The sequence below is a fragment of the Balaenoptera ricei genome, chromosome 10, assembly GCF_028023285.1.
Source record: "Balaenoptera ricei isolate mBalRic1 chromosome 10, mBalRic1.hap2, whole genome shotgun sequence".
NCBI lineage: Eukaryota > Metazoa > Chordata > Mammalia > Artiodactyla > Balaenopteridae > Balaenoptera > Balaenoptera ricei.
Genome location: NC_082648.1, coordinates 10953661 through 10972831, shown reverse-complemented (window position 1 = coordinate 10972831; position 19171 = coordinate 10953661). Strand labels below are relative to the sequence as shown.

The 19171-nt window shown below is 46.5% G+C and overlaps 1 protein-coding gene across 1 annotated transcript in view; it reads left to right on the top strand.

Annotated features, from left to right (window-relative positions):
• The window catches only part of GRIN2B (glutamate ionotropic receptor NMDA type subunit 2B), a 412485-nt gene extending 394146 nt beyond the window's left edge, over positions 1–18339 (top strand). The window contains exons 10-13 of the mRNA XM_059934495.1: positions 8902–9062; positions 10847–11034; positions 13603–13841; positions 16462–18339. Of these exons, the coding sequence (XP_059790478.1) occupies positions 8902–9062; positions 10847–11034; positions 13603–13841; positions 16462–18339 (2466 nt within the window). The remainder of the gene's footprint in view (positions 1–8901; positions 9063–10846; positions 11035–13602; positions 13842–16461) is intronic.
• Positions 18340–19171: the final 832 nt, after the last annotated feature.

Genomic DNA, 19171 nt, shown 5'->3' with positions numbered 1-19171 from the left:
ATGAGTATCAGGCAGAATAATAAGATAATAACAGTTGATGTACTTACTTTATAGTTCATGGGAAAATTGGGAGGATCAAAAGAGAGGAGAGATGCAAAAAGAGACGCACTTGGGGGGACGGGGTCCCAGGCAGTGTGGTAGCTCTCATGGCCTATTTACCTTAAAGAAATGAGAATTTATGCTCGCACAGAAATTTGTATGTCAGTGTTATAGCTGCTCTATTCATAGTTATCCCAAGCTGAAAGTAACCAAAATGTCCTTCCATGGGTGAATGGATAAACAAACCAATACAGCCATACAGTGGAATCCTACCCGGCAATAAAAAGGAATGACCTGCGGATACACAGCAGCAGCATGGATGAATCTCAGAGGCATTATGAGAAGCGAAAAGCCCGTCTCAAAAGGCTACATGCTGTGTGATTCCATTTGTAGGACATTCTGGAAAAGACAAAACTATGGGAACAGAGGACAGATATCAGTGGTCGCCAGAGGTTAAAGGTGGAGGGAGGACTGTAGACAAGGAACATAAGGGAATTCTTGGGGCGATGGAATTGTTTTGTGCCCTGATCGTGCTGCTGGTTACAAGATTCTCTATGTGGTTAAAATTAATTGAATGAACGGGGAGTTACTGTTTAACAGGTATGGCATCGCAGTTGGGGAAGATGAAAAAGTTCTGGAGGTGGATGGTGGTGCTGGTCGCACAGCAATGTGAATGCACTTAAGGTCACAGAACTGTACACTTAGAAATATGTTAAATGGTAAATTTTATTGCTAAAACAGAAGGACATTCTTAGAAGATAAAATGAGTACCAAACATACCTTTCCTATGAATAAATAAAAATAGCACAAATTCCTGTGTTAAAGGCAAAGGGTTCTCAGATTGGATCACAAAGCAAAACCAAACTATAAACAATGGATTAAAAGATATATCAATAACAAAAAATGGTCAATTTTATGTCTATTTTACCCCAATTTAAATGAATGAATGAATCAATAGAATAACAAAATGCTTAGAACTGTACATAAAAAATAATGAAAGTCAATGATAAAACAGCCCTGTGAAAACAGAGGGTGCAGATGCTAATAGCAGTGAAAACAGGAGAGAGCTGCATAGGTAAAGTGGTCCCCGAAGAATTCTGCTGTTCTGCCACCTCCTCATTATTAGTAGCCCGGGCAAAAGCTGCCCTTGTCACCTAAGCACTCCCACCTTTTCTCCTGGGTGCCTCAGAGGGCTGAGTGGCATTTGGGCATTGACTTTCTGTGTGTGATTCAAATGTAAAAGCCAGAGTGATGGAATGAATATTGATGTGTGGGATTGTCAAGCTTTGAAGACAAAAGCCCCCAGATTCCGTGTCTCACGCGGGTGGACCCTGCAAACAGGACATTACAATATCCATCTCTGCAAGGTCACAGAGCTGGTTTGTCCTAATTTGCATATACTAATCGGACTCCCGACTGAAGGAGAAGAGCCATTTTTCAGGGTCGCCAGCCACCCCAGAAGGGGTGCTCCCCCTTGCCTCCCTCCTCCTTTGAGTAGAGACCCTTTCCTTCGCCTGCTGTCATTCCCAAGATCTAACACTAAGGAACCTTGTTGGGCTGTGTCTGGTCGTCAGCACAGAAGCCTGGGCGCCATCAACATGGAGGAGGGTTCTGGTTTTCTTTTCTTCTGCCATCATGGCCTCAAAAACTCCGCGAGGATCTGTTTCCTTCCTCACTGTGGGAACTGAACAGAGTTGGACGAGGAGTGTCTTACAGCAGAGGGTTCTTCTAATGTGAAGGGATATTCCCGCCCCACCTCCACCCTTCCAAGCCCAACCCATCCCCCTACCAAGTTAAATGCAGCCTCTTCCAAGAAGCCATCCAGGAAACCAGGCTGCTTGCAGCCTCTCTCCTGTGGAATTTCGGTGGCACTGGCACGCAGCCCGCGGTCGTGATTTCATCTAGCTGTGTGTACGGCCTCTTTCCCATTCTTGGACGGTCAGGAAGCATCTGACCGTCCTTGTGCTCCCTGGGGCCCAGACCCTCATCCGCGCGCACATCCTCCTCAGCTCCTGTCTCTCTGCTTTGTTCCTTCCAACCTGCTCTTCATGCTGACCCTCCGGGCTCTTTCTAACACAAAAACCCAGTCTTGACCCTCGGCCAGAATTCTTCAGTTGCTTCTGATAATGATGACGATGACAGTAATAATAGCTAATATAGTGTATTTAACACGTGCCAGGCACTGTGCTAACATGTTGCCCAGATTAACCTGTTGAGCACTAAGAAGCCTCATGAGGTAGGTAGCATTATTAGCCCCATTGTACAGATGGGGAAACTGGGGCACAGAGAAGTTAAGTGAGTTGCTCCAGGTCACACAGCTATTAAGCGGCAGAGCTGGGATTTGAACTCAAGCAGTCTGGCTCCAGAGGCTCTGCTGTTTCTTTTCCCTTAGGGCATGGACTCTGAACTCCTTTGTGCAGAATTCAACTCCCCTTGTGAGCCAGGCCCTGCCTCTTCAGCCCTGTTGCCCTCCAGTTACCAGGGCCGTATCTGTTAGGCTCCGGCAATGACAAACCGCTCATGATCTCCAGTCATGCCCGGTCTCTCCCAGGGCCCTGCGTCTGCACAGACTGCTGTGTCGATCTAAAAACCCCTTCTCTCCTCTTGTCCTACTAGATAACTCTCCCTTCAGCTCTTTGCCCCGGCTCTGCGGCCTCCTTAAGGCTGTTCAGGACAGCGCCGTTTGCTCTGGCCTCCACTGGCACGGGCACGCTGCTCCGTGGCGCCCAGCGTGTCACTCCCAGTCCCCCAGCCACACCCGCTGCACTTCCCCCGATCCCCACGTGCCTGGATCCTCCTCGTCATCCAGCGCTTTGTTCAGAAGCCACCTTCCCAGAGGGGGCTTCTTAGGACAGCCAGCCTAAACTTAGTCTCTGCCGGTCGCTCTTTATCCTGTATCATAGCTGTGTCCATTTCTTCCCAGCACTTGGTTCTCGCCATTGGAGGTCACCTGCGTGCCCGTTACCTGTGGCTGCACGGCGCCTTACCCCAGCACCTGGTGGCTTAAAGCAAGGGCCGTTTCAGTGCATTTCCCCAGTGTGTGGGTCAGACGTGTGGGCGCGGCTGCCTGCTGCCCTCGCTGGAGTGGTTGGAAGGCTGGGCTCAGCCGGGCCTGCAGACAGAAGCGCCTAGATACGACAGCTCCGGCGTGGAGCCCGCAGGGTCATAGGGCTTCTTACAGAGGTGACCGCTCCCCTCGGAGCCAGGTTCCAAGAGGCCCAGGAGGAAACTGCAAGGCTTTTAGGACCTAGCCTCAGAAGTCCCAGAATGTTACTTCTGCACATTCTATTGGTCAAGCAAGTCACAAGGCCAGGCCAGAATCAAGGACAGGGGACATACTTCCTCTCTCGTACAAGGACTAGCAAAGAATCTGTGGCTCTATATTAGTCCATTACGTTAGAAAACAAACGACTTATTATCTGCCCTACTTCTTTACAATGTGAACTCCTTGAAGGCAGGTTCTTACTCTCCTGTCATACTGTATCCCCAGCACCCAGAAGATCGTGACAGATGCTATAACTATGTGCTGAATGTCTGTGTGAATGAACAAATGAATGAATGAAAAAGTAAAGGAATGAAAAACTGAATGAATGTTTACATCTCTGACTCTCTGGTATGTAAACTTCTTGCTTCCTCATAAATACAGTCCTCTGCACTATTAGATGCTCAGGATATATTTGTCAAATGAATGGACGCATTTTAATGATCATTAAAGGAGACAACGTGAGGTGTTCCCAGTACATATATAGGTGTTGAATATGAGTAGCTGCTATTAACAAACTAGTAATGCCTTATACGTAGTAAAATCGGTTTATGTATGTATTTAATAAATAAACAAAATGGACCAGATCTCCACTTCCTTGACTTCTTCCCCTTTCCCTTTCCCTCTCCCTCTGCAGCAGGCTGCGGGAGAGCCTCTCTGTTGGGAAGGGGCAGCCCCAGGGCCCCCTAATCCCACCATCTCTGGGTGGGGAAAGGGCCTTTGCTCCTGGCCTCCGCACCTCTCTCCTTGCCTGACTGCCAAGACTAACTCACTCTGAGGTCATTAAGATGGGGGCTGAGATGATGGTCTGAGGAGCTCAGAGGGCTGAATTCTGATTGCCGGCAGCTCTCCAGGAGGATCAAGTGAGATTACAGGTCTCTTAACATGCTGGCACTGTTCTGCCCTTGTGCGAGAGCGTGCTTGCAGTGATGGCTGGGCACCCTGCGTTGAATCCCAAGGAGGTGTTGGCATCTGATGTGACAGGAAGGGAAGGACGCCCTCACCGGGCGGCACCACAGTGCGTGGCTTCACCCCCCCGTGAGCAGTAGAGCCAGGCGGCTGCTGGTTGAGCCGCAGCGGGACGGCTCAGCTCGGGGGTCAAGCCCTATCAGCTGGTCCTCCTGTTTCACCACGTGGCCTGGGACAACTTCCTTGGTCTCTTCAGAGCTTCAGTTTCCTCATCTGTGAAATGGGATCCATCCCCCAGGTTCCTTCCTTTCTGCGTTGTTATTTTCCTCTCTATGTTTTTAGAATCCCGACCTGGGTAGCTCTGGGAAAAGATTCCAAGTTCAAGAAAGCTCTATAATGGCCCAAGGCGACTAATAAGGAATACTATATAAAATTCCCTATTTGAAAATCAGACTGAGCTTTTTAATTCAATGCTGGTCTCCTTGGTGTATTGGGTTTTTTAATGTTTTAAAAATGTGTTTCTTAGAGTCCTTCTTGTTCTATGGATTTTTAAGACTTCCGGTTCTGGACGGTACTAAATTTTACTCCTTCCCCAAACCCCAGAGAGCACAGATTGCCATTCAGGTTAAATAAGTGCCATATAATGCCTCACAGCTTGGGGTAAGTTTTATTACAGGGCATTTATTGGAAGCATCAAGGTGGTATTTGGAGGATTCTTTTTTTCCTTCTTCCTCACTAAAAATACAGTTCTCCATGGCCATGAATTTTAGTAAAATTCAAGTTCCAATGACAGTTTTTAAAAAAATCTAGGTTTTTATTTAAATTTCACCAAGCTGGGACAAGAATCTTCAAAGGAAGAGGCAGGCTCACTTCTGCTTCTGCTTCGGCTAATTGTGGGGTGATACACTCACCCTTTTGGTCCCCAGACTGGCTGAGTTTAAGGAACAAATTAGGGAACAAGAGTTTTCCATCTTAGGGAACATTATCTAACATAAGACAATTGTAGATATTAGAACTTCATCCTCATGGAAGCAGTTAATAGTTTTGAGAATCCACCATGTGCCAGATATTGTGTTAAGTAATCCCAGATATTATCTCAATATTAATTAAAAATAATACTTCCAGAAAAATGGAGCTCCAGGAATTTAAATAACTTGCCCATGTTCATGCAGTCGGTCAGAGAAAGATCTGGAATTCAAATCCAAATTGTCTGCCTCCAAGACCAATGCTTTCCACAGGACCACGCCTTCCATTCTTCTAGTGTTGGCTGATTTCTCTGATTGTTTTCTGATGGAAGATGCTTTAACTATTCAAGAGTCTTGCTATCTTCTTATTTAATTCCTTTAGCTCTTTAATAGCTTTAAATTGTTTTCAAATATTTTTATCTTGCCAGTGGCTTGTCTTTCCATGATTTTAGCGGTGTCTTTCAAAGAGTTCTTAATTTTAACAAAGTCCAATTTATCTTTTTTTTTTTGTGGTGGATTGTACTTTGGTGTCATATCTAAGAAACCTTTGTCTAACTCAAGGTGACAAAACCTTTCTCCTATATTTTCTCCTGGAAATGTTATAATTTTAGGATTTGTATTTAGATATATGATCTACTTTGTGTTAATTTCTATATATCTTGAGAGGTATGGAATGAAGGTTTTTTGCATATGAATAGCTAGCTGTTCTGACACCACTGGTTGAAGACTGTCCTATCTGTCCTGAATCACCTTTGCACCATACATGTGTTGGTCTATTGGGGGCACTCCATTCTGTTCCTATGATGTCTTTACTCTCTCTATGCTAATATCCCACTGTCATGATTACTACAGCTTTATAAGTCTTGAAGTCAGGTAGTATAAGTCTTTCAACTTTGTTCTTCTTCTTCAAGGTCATCTTGGCTATTCTAGGTCCTTTATTATTTCTTTAGTTTTTATGTATTCAAAGATATAGTTATAAAACAGCATCTAGAAATCTAAAGATAACTTAGAAATTAAAGTTAATTAAGAGTAAAGTGGAAACTTCCCATAATCTAGCTTCATCAGGACGTGAGGCACTCTGGGTATCACATTCCATTTGGTTAATCAAAAATTGTTGTATCTATAGAGAACAGATTTGTGGTTGCCAAGGGGAAGGCGGAGGCGGTGGGAGGGGGAAGGATTGGGAGTTTGGGATTAGCAGATGAAAACTATTATATATATAGAATGGATAAACAACAAGGTCCTACTATATGGCGCAGGGAACTATATTCAATGGCCTGTTATAAACCATAATGGAAAAGAATATGAAAAATAATATATATTTGTATAACTGAATCACTTTGCTGTACAGCAGAAATTAACACAACACTATAAATCAATTATACTTCAATAAAAAATTTTTAATTTAAAAAAAATTATTGTATCTACCTTACATGGATTGCCGATTTTCAAAAAAACTAGAACATAAAAATTTATACCAGAATTGTACTGGACATGATTTCAACATTCATTGATGTTTCAGAAAATACTTTGGGCCCTAGTATTTGGACACTGTGAGCATCAGTTGTCATTGTCCTAGCAAAGTGGGGAATTACTGATTAAAGAGAGCTTATTTGGTTATACTGCTGCCTGCCATGGTATCTACTCTACTTTTGATTGGGGGATACCTTTTTTCAAACATCTAAAGTGTTGTAATTGACAGTTCTATGCACAGCATTCTGTCTCTTCCAACAAAACATATCCCTATTTACTTTAAACTTGTTATCTGCTGGGGACCATGAGGAATACTATTAATTAAGCCAACATGATTCCTGATAATGTTAGCCATCACTGCTACTATGGGACATTGAGCAAATTACTTGTCCTCTGTGGGCCTCTGTCTTCATCTGTAAAATGAAAGGTTTGGACTAGTTAACCTTGAGTGGCTCATCCAACTCTAAAATTCTTTGACTCTTTTATAGTGTCTTTATTCACTTAAAAATCACAACCTGTTTTAAAATAATTAAACAGAAACTCTTAATGGCAAAAAGCACCTTGGTAAGTCAGAGAGTAGTGGTCTTTTGATGCATTTCAGATTACCTAACAAACACCACTGCGTGACCTTACTTTTAACTATGGCCAACTTTAAGCAATGAAGATGGCATTTGCGGTTCCTGGTGCTGTGACATTTTGTGGTCCATGAAATCCCCATATTCTGAGAAGCTCTTGAGTGTCTCAGGTCAAGGGAAGGAGAAAGGAGGATGGCTTGAAGCCCAGACAGCTCCAAAGCTTCAGAGTACTCCTGAGTTAGATTTTCAAATGTACCTCCACAGTAAATGGTATAGTATTGAAACCAAGTAGACTTCAGATATCTAGATTGTCTTTCCTATACCAAGGCACAGCACATATGACCACACACTCTGGTCACATTCTATCTGATCATTGCTGTTCTAATAGAGTGAGAAACTTAGAAAGTATGAAGTTTGCTAGGGAATGCAGAATATAGACATGAATTTAAAATAATATAAGGAGTCTTCCTTGAGCACTTACTGTGTGCAAGATGCTGTGCCATGCACTTCTTGTACGTTGTATCATTTAATACACACAACAGTCTTGAAAAGTAGACATTATTGTCTCCTTATTACATATGAGGAAATTATGCACAGAGAGCTCCTATTACTTGCCCCACGTCACACAGTAATAAGTGGCAGAGCTCCTCTTCCGTCCATATCTGTCTCAATCTAGAGCTTCATGACTACGTCAGAGACTAGCTCTCAGAACTTAGCCAGCTCATTTAGAAAGTAAATGAATTTCTAGTATTAATTATGATCTAAACCAAGAACACAAAGTACTGATAGGTCACTGTTGGGTAGACTTGATGGAAGGAAGAACTCATAGAAAGTGTCCTGAAGAAATTGCTTTGAGTTACATGTTGAGGTGAAGGACATGAATTGGCCCGGGGAGAAAGGTGAGTTCAGGCTGAGGGAACAGACTCTGTGAGGCCGTGAAGATACAAATGAATGAATTGTGTGTTCAGGAAGCAACATAAAGACTTGCTCATTGCAGGGCAATAGCCAGAAATAAAGTTGATGTCATAGGGGTGAAAATCCAAGAGATTTCACTTTGTGATGCTAAGCCCTGATAATACACACTCAGTTCTTAAACACGAGAGGGAACATAATTAAAATTGCATTTGCTTTTACAATTTATCCTACAACTCATGTAGGATAAATATGGGCTTTTAAAGCATCAAGCAAGGTCAAGAGAAAACTTCTTAGCAAAACGTATTTGCTATCCAACAAGTGATTTTCAGGAGTATGATGTAGCTTACCTCACTAAGGTCCTGTAGCCTTGATAGTGCAATGAAGGGGCCTGGAAGCAGATTTCACACAATTTTCAGAAATAAAGGTAACCAGCCCACTGCAGTTACGCTAATAGCACATTTCCATCATCCCTGGTTTTGTGCGGTGTGCATAAATGAGGCACACAAGTGTTACAGATTCAAGTCAAGGGTGGGCAGATAGAAAGCTCTCAACAATGTGGAATAAATTGAGTTGAATTGAAGTTCACTTTCAGATAGCAATTGCTGCTCCTGAGTGAGGGCTAATGTATTTGGTGAACTCTTGTTTGTCCCTTCCATGATAAATCCACTAATGCTAACATAATACCTCTTCACATTTTCTGAAGCACTCATATTCTCTCTCTCTCTCTCTCTCTCTCTGTCTCTCTCTCTCTCTCTGTCTCCAGTTCCAGAGACCTAATGACTTCTCACCCCCTTTCCGCTTTGGTACTGTACCCAACGGCAGCACGGAGAGGAATATTCGCAATAACTATGCGGAAATGCACGCCTACATGGGGAAGTTCAACCAGAGGGGTGTGGACGATGCATTGCTCTCCCTGAAAACAGGGTAAGAACTGCTTCCAAGCTCAGAATCTTTGATATGTTGCTCACGTTTATTAAACATACGTGGAATCAGATGTGCCATGCTTGGTGCCACACCATGTTAAAGCAAAGAAGGCAGCATTTGCTCCTTATGGATCTCCAAGCTAAAGTGACAGTGTAATTCAGGCCAGTGCACAGAGATTCCTATGCTATTATTCACCTCTATGTATTTTTAATAAACTGTATTCTACTTGCATTAATGTAAACATGAAACAAGAATGTAATCGATGGTAAAAGTCGAAGGGGAGAGTCAAGGCTAAAGTTCACGCATTACACACGAAATAAAGACCTGTTGACCAAAAGGTGAAAATGATGATTTTGGTGTCTTATGGACAGGGAGAAATAAACAATGAAAGGGTAAACGTTTTTAGATAACACACAGTAAGAATGTGTTAATCAATCTCCAATTCCAACAAAATTGGCATTCTTTGCTCCAGCTCTATAATCTCAGTTCGTTCACTAAAAGGAGCTCATGAACTGCAAATACGTTTGCTTGCATAATCTCAGCCACATGGGTTCCTTCATTCATTTGGCCTTCAGAAGCCACAGCTGCAGAATAAGACAGACAGTTGATCATGAGAGTTGTTGGAATTTGAGGGTCCTGGGTCCTCATAGCTGATTTCCTGTGTTGTAGGTTAACTAGCAACACTTAGACCTCCTGGTGGCTCTGGTTCTGGAAGAACCAGCCAGATGCATGTTTACTTAAATACTGTTAGACTCTGTCTTATCATTATGAAGTCACAGCAGATTTCAGAAGATGGGATTTGAGTTTGGGATGGACCACTCTGGGCAATCTGGTCCCTGGTACAATCACAGTTTTGGCTTTTAGAAGGACACCCTCCTAAAGGATACTCACAGGCCTTTTGAAAAAATGTTCTGTGTCTTATCACGCCAGAAAGGGTTTCTTTTTTCTTAAGGAGGAGTAAAGCTAACTTAACTTGTAAAAGTGAAGAGGAAGATGCCTGCCTTTCTTTCTTGCAGACCTATTACCTATATGAATATATCAATTTCTTCTTCTCCCTTTGATGTGTTTAAATACTGACCTGTACCTTCCTGACCTTGCCCCTAGCTTTACCCCCTTCCCTATATATTCTTTCCTTGAAAAGCACAGTATGTACAATGAGATTCTCATACGTTTTGGAATTTGAATCCTCTGAATTCTCCTGTATGCTGCACTGGCTTGTGGTTTCACACATTTGCTCTTGACACAAGCTTGTGCTGCCACCACCCCAATGACTCACTTCTCTCCTTGCGCTGCAAAACAGAATATTGAAACCCTTCTGACTGCAAAAAAAGCATTGCCCATCTACTGCTGCACGTCTACCTACACTTACCCCACTCCAGACTGTAATGAACTGAGAAATGAAAAATGGTATATAAGTCTAACCCATGCTATTTGTTGTTATCATTGTGATGGTTCCTTTTCATTATTTCTGTTATTATTTTTATTGATTCCTTTTTACTCCATCTCCTTTCAGACACAGCTTATGAGTTGGCTTCAGGCCCAGCTTACATTCTCATCATTCCCAGTGGGAGGGAGAGAACTCCTCCTTTCAACCTGAAATCACACAAAGAACAGCCTGGGACTTAGGCTTTAGTTTCTGGCTGAGTTCCACCTTGAGCCTTACTTTGAACCACTTCTCCCCACAGTCTGCTGGAGCCCTACCGCTTCCTATTAATGACCCCATGGGTAGTTTTGTACTAAAATTCCTCCACTGGACTTGCTTTGTTTGTTTCTTTCTCCCGCAGGAAACTGGATGCCTTCATCTACGATGCAGCAGTGCTGAACTACATGGCAGGCAGAGACGAAGGCTGCAAGCTGGTGACCATTGGCAGCGGGAAGGTCTTTGCTTCCACTGGTTATGGCATTGCCATCCAGAAGGATTCTGGATGGAAGCGCCAGGTGGACCTTGCTATCCTGCAGCTCTTCGGAGATGGTGAGTTAAAGAAAGGGACAGTGCCTATTTGGCCTCTTCCGATGGCCAGTCCGAAACATCAACCCTTCTTCCTTCCCCATCCCTCTAACCTCTGCATTTCCAGAAAAGCATTTCACAGTATACTAGGAGATTTGGAGGGTATATATTATTAGTTTCCTAACGCTTTGTAACAAAGTACCACCAACTGAGTGACTTAAACAACAGACATTTGGCTCAAGGTTCTGGAGGCCAGAACCCTAAGATCAAAGTGTCGGCTTTGGTTCCTAATGAGGGACTCGAGGGAGAATCCGCTCCATGCCTCTCCCCTAAGCTCATGGTGGTTTGCTGGCAATCTACAGCGTTCCTTGGCTTGTAGACGCATCACCCCTGCTCTGCCTTCATGTTCACATGGCTTTCTCCCTGTGTGCATGTTTTCCCTCTGTACATGTCTGTGTCTGATTCCCTCCCTTTTTGAGGATACCAGTTATATTGGATTAGGAGCCCACCGTATCCAGGTGACCTCATCTTAACCAGTTACATCTGCAATTACCCTACTTCCAAATAAAGTCACATTTCAAGGTACTGGGAGTTAGGACTTCAACAAAGGGAACTGCGGGGGGCAGCGAGGCGTGGTTATACAGTCCAACCCAGGGTGAAATTTGGGGGAGAGGATTAGTCAGTCAAGGAGGTGTGTTTCAGGATTGCAGGGTATGATCCAACCCTCAGGGATAAAGTAAGAGGGGCTGGGATTAGAAGTTCCCCAAACAGCCTTCTCGCATGTGGCCAGAGCAGTGGATGGAGTTTCGGAAAGGTCTCTGCTCTCTCTGGACCCAGAGCAATCCACACGTGGCCATCTGCTCGTCCTTCCCTCTCCCATCTTGCTTTTCCCTCTGGAAGAGGTAGGAAGCAGGGCCAGGGCCCTCAGAGGCAGACACCGGAAGGCACTCACTCCCCAGCATGACTCTCGTGGCAGACTGAGCAGACAGCTTGCGTTGAGAAAATCTCATCTCCTGTTTCATTACACTCACGCCTTCCGCACCCCTCTTCGCTTTATTGTCTAAGGCACCTACTCCTCCTGTTCATCTCACAGAAGCTAATCCAGTTACGGATGAGCAGCCCGACTCTACCTGGCCTCACAGGCCATCAACCAAGCGGTTCCCTAAGTTCCGTCTGCAGAATCTTTGCTGTTAGGGATACGGGAAGAAGCAGAAGAGCATAGGGGGATTGTCAGACTCTGGGTGAAGTCAGTTGTTCCCTAGTTAGGAAAATCATAGTTTGAGCCAAGAAATGAGTAAAAAGTGATTTGATTAACATTGGAAAGAGGAGGGGGGTTCTAGGTGGAGTGTTACAAGCCATTTTGGTCTAAGAGCTTCTGTCATTGTAATGCAGCTGTCACTTAAAGGCAATAACGGGGCCTCTATGCACGAGGAAGAGCAGCTGTAGAGATGATTTGCAGAAGTTGCCAGAGCTTCGGTCAGATTATTCAGACAAGGTTCACATTTTGAACCAAACTGGAACTATTGGAACAGGCAATTTTCTTCATGAGATTTTCAGATTTTCGCTTCTCTAGAATTAGATGCATTCTCGGGCATATGGTTTCCGTCATTTTCCTTTTGTCTATGATTTCTTCTACCTTTCTAATTCCTAGTATCCACTGAAGTGGATCAAGGTTATTGTAACCTGGCATGACTTGAATTAATCAAAACTGCCTTAAGCAGCGTTAAAAGGAGGCAGGTCCGAATTTGGTGGTCTCATTTTACTGCAGCTTCCTCCCTTTTACTGTGAATACTTATATTTTCAACAAGAGATCAGGAAGCCTGAGGGCCTCTAGGGAGTCAATCAATCTCTCTGCCGATATGTCTCTGTCTTTCCTCCCCCCCACCCAATCTGCTTTGCACATTTTTTGAGAGCAATTTTCTGAATCGCTTGTTCGGTTATGTTGTTCCTCACTGTCTACAGCAACAACAACGAAAAGCTCAAAGTGCTTTAGTCTGATACTCAGGCCCTCAGCGATCTTGCATCAACCTTTTGTATTCAGCTTCCTTTGCCTACTGTTACTCTGTTTGACTCGTTCTGCCTGCCTTTCCCAAATACGCCTTGTGATTTTCTACCTTCCTCCCCTTGATCATGCTATTTCTGCTGCCTGGAGTGCCTTTTTGTACAATATAAATTAAAAGTCACCCATTCACCATGCCCACCTCCAAGTCCTACATTCCTCATGAAAACCCACTGGCCACCCATCTGCAAAATTACTCTCACTAATTCAGGCAGCTCTTGTGACCTGCATATAGCTTGTCATACTGATTGTTTATATACCAATTTACACTGGGTAGGTAATGGGGCACAGAGGTAACGTCTCCTATCTTTGTGTCACCGGTGGTACCCACGTTATGTTTTCATTGAATACCTGAATACATTGATACGTTAATACATAACGGTATTTAATAAAATCACTAACTTTCTCTGTTGGTTTTCTTTCTTTATGTCTCCTTCTCTCTTTCTCTCTCATGTTTTCCTCTCCTTTCCCCAACACCCCTCTCACCCCCTCTCTCCTCTCTCTGCCTGTTCTCTTTCCCATCCCGTCCCCAGGGGAGATGGAGGAGCTGGAAGCTCTGTGGCTCACGGGCATCTGCCACAATGAGAAGAATGAGGTCATGAGCAGCCAGCTGGACATTGACAACATGGCGGGCGTCTTCTACATGCTGGGGGCCGCCATGGCTCTCAGCCTCATCACCTTCATTTGCGAACACCTCTTCTATTGGCAGTTCAGGCACTGCTTTATGGGTGTGTGTTCTGGCAAGCCTGGCATGGTCTTCTCCATCAGCAGAGTAAGTGTTTTGATTTAGGTGCTTGGAGCTTGGGAAAGACAGCTCACTGTGCAGAGCACAGAGACCCAGGAGGGCACTAACTCCAGCCTGAGGCTGCTAAAGCGAGAAACCGCATCATGTACATTTCCCCAGGGGGGTGGGGTGACATAATTTCAAGTGGCTCAAAAAACAGGTGATGCAGCTTTTCCTTCAAGAAACAGATTTCTGTCTGGAGTTTGGGCATTTGGTTCTCAATAAGAACTGGCAGATCTATCAAAATGAAACATTTGGCCTTTTCCCAGATGCCTTTCATCACCGTTAGTTAATTCTGCAGAGGTGGGATTAATCATTTAATCCTTTTAAAAAATCCCATTTCTATTTAAATCGTGAAATAGATCTCTCTTATTCTGACATCCAAAGGTATATTGTTGGTAATTTCACCGTCCTACTCTATGTTTTAACCATGTGTGAGTTTGGGGAGTTAAAGAGCTTAACAGAACCTTCAGAAATAAGTCCTGACCTGTAAGAAATTTGCATTCCAGAAACTTCCTTAATTGGAGCAAGAGTATAACTCAAGTCGTTCTTTATTTAGTTCTCTTCTATGTGTCTAGTCCAAAGTGAGATTTTGAACACAGTTTTGAATATGAACAGAGGGTCACAGGGAAAAGCTAAAACAAAACAAAACAAAACAGACTTCTTTTGAATTTGTTAATAAAGTTATGGGATTCATTCATGAGAGGTGAACTCAAATGTCCTCTTCGAATAGAGGTCTAGGCTTCAGACATAAATTACCAACTTTGTCTCTAATGGAATTATATAAGAAAATGGAGTACTCATTAAATTGTTCCATCTTTTGATCATTTTCCTGTAGTATTTTAGTTGATACAGAAAGTGTCCTCTCCGGCTGTGAGTTGCTGCAGGCTATTCAGTTACCTGGGAGCTGGAGGTCGGTCGGGACTTGTGGTCCCTGAGCCATGTCGTTGCACTGCGTGGCACTTCCCAAGACCTCTCCAGAGAGGGGGATGGTGGCAGCGGGGGGAACCTGTAATAGAAATCCTATTCGTAGCCCCTCGACATAATCAATGGCTCTGTAGAGGAAAAATGCATTTTCTCCTGGCCATAATCAAGAAGGGTTAGAAAGGAGGCCTGAGAAGGAAAGTAGAGGAACCTTCTCTTAAAGATCTCTTACCTCACGGCCGCCTCGGGGAAACTGAGGCTTATCATATGCAAATCTTCCTTCTTTCCCATTTAGCTGCGGTTCTCCTTTATAATCTTCTCTCCTCTCATCCCCCTCCATCGGGACAGCCCCTTTCCAAATTTATCCCCCTAGTTTTAAAGATACAGTTCAAACAACCTCCTCTGCAAAGACCTTCCCTTGCCAGGCAGAAAAGTTCCAAATGTGTCCACCTTTCAAGGCAGGGAACAAGAGATTGGCAGGAGGTCGGCCTGACTTTAGACTTGAGCCCGAGCCTTTCCCTCTCCTGGACGGTGCTCTTCAGGGCTCTGCACAAGGAGCTGCACACAGGGAGTTCTCAGTCAATACTAATTTGTTAAGATATTAATTATTTATGATCAGAGTAACTGGGTGAGAAACTATAAGGAGGAAACCAGCAGCTAAAGAGAGGATAAAGGAGAGGACTCTACAAGGAGATTCTTTTATTTATTTATTTTACTGAAGTACAGTTAATTTACAATGTTGTGTTAATTTCTGCTACACAGCAAAGTGATTCAGTTATACATATATATACGTTCTTTTTCATAGTTTTTTTCCATTATGGTTTATCACAGGCTACTGAATGTAGTTCCCTGTGCTCTACAGCAGGACCTTGTTGTTTATCCATCCTATATATAATAGTTTGCATCTGCTAACCCCAAACTCCCAATCCATCCCTCCCCCACCTCCCTCTCCCCAACAAGGGGATTCTTTATTCCTATTTAGTACTGGGATATCTGTCCCAGGTCCTTCCTGCCCCAGTATAGGGCACAGCAGGAGAAAAATCCCTCTTTGACCCCAGGGCTGCCTGATTGTCTCTGTGAATTTGGTTCACGCTTGGCTCAAGAAGAGAATTGCTCAGCTGTGACTTGGTGACCAAAATCCTAAAAGCTGCTCAAAGTTTGTCAGAGCCGGGAAAGAGTGGCAGTTGTGAGCGCCTGGGCTCCGCCGAGCTTTACTGCCAGCCAAGGGTGACCAGCAGGGCCGAAAAGCCCCAGCATCTGTAGAGCATTGCTACTGATTTCCAGAAGGCTGACAATATTTTTTGCTATCAGTTGATATCACGGCCTCATTTTTGAGACACAGAAACCTCAGCACAGAAAGGAAAATCAATTCGAGTCAGTAGTGGAGTTGAGGCAAGAATGTCCTGTCTTGCAATTCGAATCCATTTGCTCAAGTGACTCGGTGTAGCCATGTCCCCTCTGGATCGCCAGGCCACCAGCTCGTGATGCGACTTGCTAAGTGCAGGGGGATGAGGCAGGCAAGCTTCTAGCCGTATGTTTCTGTGAGTGTGTAAGACCATCTCTTTCATGTCTTCTCTGACTTTTCGCATCCACTTAGGCAGTCAGTGGTGGGTTGGTTGGGGGCTGGTCTTTCTAGTCACCTCCTGCCTCGCTGGAGACCTAACCGGTCCCATCCTCCCTCCAGGGTATCTACAGCTGCATCCACGGGGTGGCCATCGAGGAGCGCCAATCCGTGATGAATTCCCCCACCGCGACCATGAACAACACACACTCCAACATCCTGCGTCTGCTCCGCACGGCCAAGAACATGGCCAACCTGTCCGGCGTGAACGGCTCCCCACAGAGCGCCCTGGACTTCATCCGCCGCGAGTCGTCCGTCTACGACATCTCCGAGCACCGCCGCAGCTTCACACACTCTGACTGCAAATCCTACAACAACCCGCCCTGCGAGGAGAACCTCTTCAGCGACTACATCAGCGAGGTGGAGAGGACTTTCGGCAACCTGCAGCTGAAGGACAGCAACGCGTACCAGGACCCCCACCACCGGCCGCACAGCATCGGCAGCGCCAGCTCCATCGACGGGCTCTACGACTGCGACAACCCGCCCTTCACCACGCAGCCCAGGTCCCTCGGCAAGAAGCCCCTGGACATCGGCCTCCCCTCCGCCAAGCACAGCCAGCTCAGCGACCTGTACGGCAAGTTCTCGTTCAAGAGCGACCGCTACGGCGGCCACGACGACCTGATCCGCTCCGACGTGTCGGACATCTCCACGCATACGGTCACCTACGGCAACATCGAGGGCAACGCGGCCAAGAGGCGGAAGCAGCAGTACAAGGACAGCCTGAAGAAGCGGCCGGCCTCGGCCAAGTCCCGCCGCGAGTTCGACGAGATCGAGCTGGCCTACCGCCGCCGGCCGCCCCGCTCCCCCGACCACAAGCGCTACTTCAGGGACAAGGAGGGGCTGCGGGACTTCTACCTGGACCAGTTCCGCGCCAAGGAGACCTCGCCGCACTGGGAGCACGTGGACCTGACCGACATCTACAAGGAGCGCGGCGAGGACTTCAAGCGCGACTCGGTCGGCGGGGGAGGGCCCTGCACCAACCGCGCGCACCTCAAGCACGCGCCGGGTGACAAGCACGGCGGAGTCGGCGGGGTCCCGGCCCCCTGGGAGAAGAACCTGGCCAACGTGGACTGGGAAGAGCGCTCCGGGGGCAACTTCTGCCGCAGCTGCCCGTCCAAGCTGCACAACTACTCGACGAGCGTGGCCGGGCAGAACTCGGGCCGGCAGGCGTGCATCCGCTGCGAGGCGTGCAAGAAGGCCGGCAACCTGTACGACATCAGCGAGGACAACTCCCTGCAGGAGCTGGACCAGCCGGCCGCCCCGGCGGCCGTGACGTCCAGCGCGTCCGCCGCCAAGTACCCCCAGAGCCCGACCAACTCCAAGGCGCAGAAGAAGACCCGGAACAAGCTGCGGCGCCAGCACTCCTACGACACCTTCGTGGACCTGCAGAAGGAGGAGGCCGCCCTGGCCCCGCGCAGCGTGAGCCTGAAAGACAAGGGCCGCTTCCTGGACGGCAGTCCCTACGCGCACATGTTTGAGATGCCGGCCGGCGAGAGCGCTTTCGGCAACGGCAAGGCGGCGGCGCCGGCCGCGGGACACCACCACCACGGCAACCATGGCAACCACGGCAACCCCGGCGGCGGCGGCGGCGGCAGCTACATGCTCAGCAAGTCGCTCTACCCCGACCGGGTCACGCAGAACCCTTTCATCCCCACTTTCGGGGACGACCAGTGCTTGCTCCACGGCAGCAAATCCTACTTCTTCAGGCAGCCCACGGTGGCAGGGGTGCCGAAGGCCAGGCCGGACTTCCGTGCCCTTGTCACCAACAAGCCGGTGGTGTCGGCCCTGCACGGGGCCGTACCAGGCCGTTTCCAGAAAGACATCTGTATAGGGAACCAGTCCAACCCCTGTGTGCCTAACAACAAAAACCCCAGGGCTTTCAATGGCTCCAGCAATGGGCATGTGTATGAGAAACTGTCTAGCATTGAGTCTGATGTCTGAGTGAGGGAAGAGAGAGGCGAAGGTGGGTACGGGAGGGTCGGGGCTGTGGACGTGTGGTGCGCATGTCACAGAGGGTGACGGGGGTGAACTTGGTTCCCATTTGCTCCTTTCTTGTCGTTTTCATTTATTTATGGGATCCTGGAGCTCCGATTCCTTCTGAGGGCGACCCTGGTGACCAGAAGCATCTCTGCTCCCTTTCCAGTCCCCTCCTCCTTCCCGGTCTGTCCATCCTTCCAGTTCCCAGTTCCCGCGAGAGGATACGGTGGGCTCGCTCAGCCGGCGAGGGCGGAGTGGTTGGAGGAAGTGGCCACACGCGAGCTTGCTCCTAGCGTGGAAGGACTCTTTGCCACCCACTTCGAGTGAAGCAAGGAGAAGCAGGAGGAGGCCACGGGAGCACAGGATAGCTCTCCCCGAACTGATCTTTATGTTTAGGTGAGGAAGCAGAAGCGCCCCAATAAGCTCCTTTAGCATACTGCCTGTGAATGAAAAGAGGCTTTTGCTAAATTCTTGTTGCTTAGATGGCGTGTGTTTGGGGATCGTGCGCCAAGCAGAGGGTGGGAAGCCATGTGTGTTTCTATATAAGCCAAAAAAAAAAAAAAAAAAGTTTGCTTCAGTTCCATGAGACTTACTGGTGGTGAACTGGAATGAAAGGTCATTGGCGTCTGATGGAAAGTACATCAGAGCACTGTTTCGTGGTGCATTAGAGGCAAGGAAGGAGGGACTGCGTGTGCATGTGTGTCTATATACACTTGCACACGTGTTGTCTGTACACGCCTGCCATCAGGCCTTTTCATGCGGAGAAGGCAACCTGACTCATAATGTTGTTTCTTTC